The 6,711-nt window shown below is 40.5% G+C and overlaps 1 protein-coding gene across 1 annotated transcript; it reads right to left on the reverse strand.

The window, feature by feature from the left end:
* Positions 1–3,561: 3,561 nt before the first annotated feature.
* On the reverse strand, positions 3,562–5,512 carry LOC143133215 (hatching enzyme 1.2-like). The gene is made up of 8 exons (XM_076292981.1): positions 5,444–5,512; positions 5,274–5,340; positions 5,031–5,171; positions 4,819–4,936; positions 4,226–4,404; positions 4,004–4,085; positions 3,740–3,864; positions 3,562–3,625 (listed from the first exon to the last, which is right to left on the reverse strand). Coding segments are annotated over exons 1-8 (783 nt in total). The 3' UTR covers positions 3,562–3,623.
* Positions 5,513–6,711: the final 1,199 nt, after the last annotated feature.

A 6,711-nucleotide genomic window follows, 5' to 3' on the forward strand; every position in this document is an offset into this window, starting at 1 on the left:
GTGTATTTAGTTGTTCAAATGCATATTTAGTTTTCATTTATTTACTTTTTTGTCCGTTCCCTCAGGGCAACATTATGCAGTTAAACCACTTTTGCTAAGGCATTATTCAAAAGCGTAGTTCTCCTGGACCCACCATCCTGTATGTTCCAGATTCCCCCCTGCGCCAACACACCTGATACAAATAATCAGCTTATTATCATGCAGCTGCAGCATTTGATAACCAGTTGTGAGAACATTGAGTGATGATGGTTATTATAGTTGAGAAATACAATGCACATGAATTTGCACAAAACGTGTGGGCATTGTGCTGTGTGTGTGTGTCTGGTGGTTGAAGTAAGCTGTGTGTGTGTGTGTGTGTGTGTGTGTGTGTGTGTGTGTGTTTGTTTGTTTGTGTGTGTCTGGCAGTGGTAGTAAGCTATTTGACATATTGTAATTGGGGGCTTAGCAGCGAAGCTGTGAAGGCACCCATTGAGTTACTAGCTTTTCCTATTATTAATATTATACATCCGACATTGCAGTCTATGGCAGCCCATAGAACGCCTGGCTGAAAAGTGCTGAAATTTGGCAGAAAGTTTCGGGACACTCCACTGATCACTCACGCTCATTTACGGATCTCTAAACCCAGTCGTCTAGCCCCAGCAACGGGTCAAAATTTGGCCGAAAATTTGACGATTTGGCCAATCCAATATGGCGATTAAACCGCCAAACAGGAAGTGAGCTAACATCTCTGTGACGCTTTGAGTTAACATAACAAAACTCGATACCATTAGTCAGGACACTGTCCCAATCACTCACAGCAATTTTTATGCATATACATTGAACACTCTAGCGCCACCACCAGTTCAACGCTGGACATGCGTTCATGCGCGTGATCCTTGACTCTTATTGACTCTCTGATTTTCACAATTGAGGTAGCGTCTGAATCCTTGGACCATCCCGAGTTCATCGACCCCTATTCCGTCACTTTCCGCCATATTGGACCTCCGCCATATTGGATTTAGTCCAAACTCTACGAAAAGTTTCAGCGGTTACAAATTTCATCCGATTTTCACGGAACTTGGCGGAGATGATCTTCAGATCAAGCCGCACATATGATACTTGTCAGATTTTTAAATTTCAAGTTTATTTGCCTGTGACAGCGAATCAAATATGGCGATGAAGCCGCCAAACAGGAAGTGAACTCTTATCTCAGCAAGGCTTTGATATATGAAGTCCAAACTTGGCAAGGGGACTTGTTAACTGATTGTGATGACACACTAGGAAATTGGAATTATTTGGCCTCTATAGGGGGCGCTGCAATACAGGAAGTGAGCTCCTATCTTAACAACGCTTTGATGTATGAAGTCCAAACTTGGTATAGGGACTTGGTACCTGATTGTGAGGACGCACTAGGAAATTGGCATCATTTGGCCTCTATAGGGGGCACTGCAATACAGGAAGTGAGCTTGTATCTCAGCAGCGCTTTGATGTATGAAGTCCAAACTTGGTATAGGGACTTGGTACCTGATTGTGAGGACGCACTAGGAAATTGGCATCATTTGGCCTCTATAGGGGGCACTGCAATACAGGAAGTGAGCTTGTATCTCAGCAGCGCTTTGATGTATGAAGTCCAAACTTGGGACAGGGACAAAGTAGCTGATTGTGAGGACATGCAAGGAAAGTGGTCTCATTTGGCCTCTAGGGGTGCTGTAATAAAGAAAGTGAGCTCCCGTCTCAGCAACTCGTTGGTGTATGAAGTCCAGGGACATGGTAGCTGATTGTGAGGACGCACAAGGATATTGGTGTAATTTGGCCTCTAGGGGCAGTGTAACAAAGTAAATGAGCTTATTTCTCAGCCATTCTTTATCCAATTGCAATCAAACTTGCTGTGAGTGCTTGCTCATGCCATGGGCTGCCATAGCCGTTCCTGCTATAGCGCACTGCTAAGCCCCCGCATTGCTGCTTGCAGCTATATTTGAATATTTTATTGTCATTTAAAGGATTGCCCTGACACTGAGCTTGTGCCTGTGGTTGAAGATGAAGAGGCTGATAACATAGATGAGGAGGATGTTCCACACTTGCCCCGTTGTTTGGTCAAATATACTGTACATAAGAGATGTTAAATTCAAACAAATCAACCTTTGTGGGCAAAAAACATAAAAACATCACCAACAGCTTTCAAGAACATTTTAGTGGGGTTATCAAGCAGGCACTTTCCTTTATGGGTGTTTCATTGAATTACTGTAGGCCCACAACACCTCCAGAACAGGTTCAACAGTGATACCTGGCATCTCAGACCCAGCACCCTCCACACTCATGATGTGTTCTCTACCAACAAATATCGACAAATTCATTGATTACTCCTCTTAATTGCTGTGGCCGAACAGCAACGTAACAAAAAAAATCGCAAGCCCTTGATGCGGGCACCGACAAATACCAACAAACTCATCAGTCAATCTTCTTCGTTGCTGTTGCCATTTATAATCCTAGCAACATATACAAACAAATAGCAGACCCTTGATGCGGGCATTCACAGATACCAATTTTATGATTGATATGTCAATATTGACCCCCAAGCTCTCTAAATGTCGGGCAAAATATTTTTTCTGCAAAAAAATAAAAATCATTCCATAGAGGGATAAGCATTTTAAATTATAGTTTTCTATGTAAACTGTAGTATAGCTGATGATTTCTAAAAGGATTCTGATAAGATACCGGGAATAATTATGGAAATAGAATTGTTGTGTGTTTGTGTTATGTTATGTTATGTTATGTTATGTTATGTTATGTTATGTTATGTTATGTTATAGATCAGTGTTTTTCAACCACTGTGCCGGGGCACACTAGTGTGCCGTGAGAGATCATCAGGTGTGCCGCAGAAAATTACCCAAATGTCACTCACTGGTCCAGAAATGCAACTGTTGCATCAAATAATTTATAACCACATGCTTTCATTGATTGTATGATTGCACTATTTGTGGTATGCAGGCATTGTACAATGGAGGCCCCATATCCAGTATGAATCATCACATATCCAGTTCATAACAACAATTAAATTAGATATAGTCACCTACAAATGAAACAGAGGGCACTTGTTTTATTGAGCAGGTCTTGCATAGAAGCCATAATAAGGCCATATCTGTGTATTATTTGAAATTTTAGGCTATGGTATGTTTATTTTTTCTTCACACAGGATGTTAGTGTGCCGTGGGACATTTTAAGTGTCAAAAGTGTGCCGTGGCACAAAAAAGGTTAAAAAACACTCGTATAGATAATATAATTGTATGGTGCATGAAAGTAGCAGAACAAAAGCAAAGTTTTTCCTGTTATTTTACTAATTGAATATTAATATGAGAGGAATAATACCCACAAAACATATCCGTCATCATCTAACAATATATGTTTTGTGATTTAAACTTTTTTTGTGATTGTGATGCTAAACTTCTGTTCTTTTGCCATGATACAAGAAAGCAGCAGGACAACAGCAGAATGAGTTCTTTTCAGTCATTTTATTTTCCAGTGATATCAACATGAGAGGAATAATGTTCACAATTAACAACCATCATGTAAGAACTTGTGCTCTCCAATCTCAGCTGTTACATCACGTGGTGGTTCCAGACTGGGACAGCATCAGTTTGAGCTTTTTCTGTTAGAAAGAAGAAGGAATGGTCAGAATTGAATTCTATTGCAGCAAGCAACCCATCATTTCAGCAATCCCAAAGTTACTAACACTCCATATTATACAGGAGGTCATACTCACAGCATCCATACAGTTTGTTGACCCTCAGGATGTCAGTGGTGGACATTCCCTGTCTCTGTCCAATTTGCACATTTGGGTTTGGAATTGGTGTGATTGTCGCCTTTCCATTGGTTGAGAAAGCAGTGCTATAGAAGAACATGACGGTCAGTGATTTTAAACATTTGAGGAGCAATATTTTTCAATATTTTTTTTTACATTTAGTAACACATAAGATAACACAGCTCTTGACAAATAATTCTTTTTAACTGGGTGCCATTTTCTTACCTCCCATAATGCATCACAGAAGAGTAGTCATATGGAGTGTTCAGGTTGTTGGTGGATTGTTTCTGAAAGTTGTAAACCATTTCTGCCAAGATATCGTGCTGGTTTTTAAAGCTATTCATCATTTTTCAATCAGTTTTGTCAACATGTTCTTGTCAACATGTCCAAACATAAAATGAACTCAAGACTGCAGTACATTCATGTGAAGAAGGAAATGCAGCTTACGTGAGTCAATATTTTCCCAGTTGATTATCACATACTGGTCTCTGTCACTCCTGTTCTGCTCATGGTGGAAGCCCAGAGCGTGAAGAAATTCATGCTGAATGATGCCGCTGTAAACACAACCGGACCTGTAGAGAGAGACCACCTGTTTGCCTCCTGTCCTGCCAAGGTCAGAATAGCACCTGAGAAAGATGGGAGGAAGAATGATAGAAACATTTACAATATGGCTCCATTCATTATTATTATATGAATTAATTATGATAAAAAAGACCATTGTCCTCATCACATCACAATTGATAGCATAAGCTAAGTTTGATTTTGTTCGTGTACACAAAAATATTCTTTGCAATCAGAATGTTTTAGCTAACATTATGTACATGTATTTTAGATGACTTTTCACACAATAATCAGCATTTCTTGTCTTTGTTGATATTGTTTAACAACAAAAAGGTGATAAAAGTTAAAAAGTGATACCAGTGTGATAATATGGGGTTGAAGTATAAAAGACAAAAGGACCTTTTCCAGGCAGGTAGGTGTGGCCATAGAATCGACCATAGAAGGAAAAGCATTTTCAGCACAGTGCTAAATGAACTCACCCATCCCTGTTCTCAACGCTGAGGTAGTCACCCTGGGTTGAGCGAGGAACAAACTGCACACAGGTTTTACTGCTGAAGGTAGCCAAGGCATTTTGAATTGTCATCACATCATTGGAAGCTGAAAACACAAATAATGGTTATAAATGCATAATGGATGTGCTTTAAAATATATGTACAGCATATTACAGAATACTACAAATAAGTTCACTTACAGAAATCAGGGCTCACTATGTAAGGCACCTCAACTTTTCCATTAGCAGACTTCTTCCATAGGCAGTCATTGTTCCAGCAAGTCATAGCATTTCTGGTTTTTGGCACCACAAGATCTCCCTCAATTAGAAATTCTCTGGAAGCTGAAAGATTAAATATCATTTGAAAGTTATTCATAGAGACTCTGTGAGTTTGTGCATACCCTCAACTTAACTGTCCATTTGTTTAAACAATGAGAAACAAACCATTGTTGGTAGCTAAAATCTGTTTGGTCAAATCCACACTGTGACGCTCCTCTAGGAAAATGTGATTCTCATCACCATCAGCCTACAGACAAAAAATGGTTTAAATGAAACAGGAGAATCCCACAGATAGCCTTTAGAAGTGGAGTTTTGAATATCACAGGTATTCTTACCATGAGAGGCAGAGCCTTGGACAGGCCAAGCAGCAGCACCAGAAGGGAGATGGAGGCTCTGAGGTCCATGTTGCTTCAGTGTGTGGAGATGCTGTGGACGGCTACTTCTCTGGAGCTCAGTGTTTGAGACCCATCTCACCTGAGCTTTTATACAGCCCTCCACAGGTGTGTCTGCAGGGGCATTTAAGCCTGCTTTCAGGGTCAGGTGTCTAATGGAAGCTCTTATGGGAGGACACCACCACTGCTCCCACAAATTCAACAACTGGACTAAGACAACATGTTATGCAGAGTGCTTAAGGATGTTTGGCTTGGTAGCTGGCATGTGGTCCTGGCATGGCTATTGACAAAACTGGGCAAGTGTTTGGAACAGGGATGGATTACTGCACGGGCCTACCGGGCCCAGGCCCAGGGGCCCAAGGGGTCAGGGGGCCCTGAAGCCCAAGCCTTTGCATGGAATCATTGCCTCAATATCAACAAATCAGGATGTAGGCTATGAATCTGATTGAATTTATTATTGGCAATCCCCAAAATGCACCAGAATACAGGAAATCACATCAAACAAATTAAAAAAATTCTGGGGGAGGGCTCCCCAAACCCCCCCTCCCACATATACGACAATTAGTGGGGGGCCCTTAATACATCTGGGCCCAGGGCCCCAAAAGTTCATAATCCGCCCATGGTTTGGAACTACCTCTACCAGCCTTATCATCTGTCGGGGCAATATTTTGTATAGTCAGAGAATACTGGTGAAACCCATGATGGGGTGACACAAACATGCATCTCTCCCTTGAGGGGCACTGGCCCCTCATTGAAAAGAATAAAAGCCTGGATCCTGATATTCCATCGTCCTGACTGAGTCTTAAGAGAAATATGGTAGTAAAAATATGCTATCAGTTGTAAGATTTACCCCACAGTAATCATAGTAAAAAAACAATTAAAAATAAGAACAATTATACAAACACCAATAAATAATACAGCATATCCTTTAAGAATCTTTTTAGAAATCATCAGTTTCTTTATGGAACTAAGGGAACAAGTGTACTTGAGTGGGCCAACACGGTTATCTCATACAGATACCATATTGGCCCGCGAAAAACAACCCTGAATATAAGACGACCACCCTTTTCAGGACTAATTTTGGAAATAACAAAAAAATAGAAGAAAATTACTTTTTAAATGCTAGTAATAACACATTGGATGAATTTATTAGGCTGTTGTTTTTAACATGAAAGTTGCTGTCAGTGTTTACAGCGATGTGTTTGACATGT

Source organism: Alosa pseudoharengus, unplaced genomic scaffold, assembly GCF_046254945.1.
Source record: "Alosa pseudoharengus isolate Yale_2024_CS ecotype anadromous, Long Island Sound unplaced genomic scaffold, YU_APseudo_1.1 YU_APseudo_1.1_scf_19, whole genome shotgun sequence".
NCBI classification, from domain to species: domain Eukaryota; kingdom Metazoa; phylum Chordata; class Actinopteri; order Clupeiformes; family Clupeidae; genus Alosa; species Alosa pseudoharengus.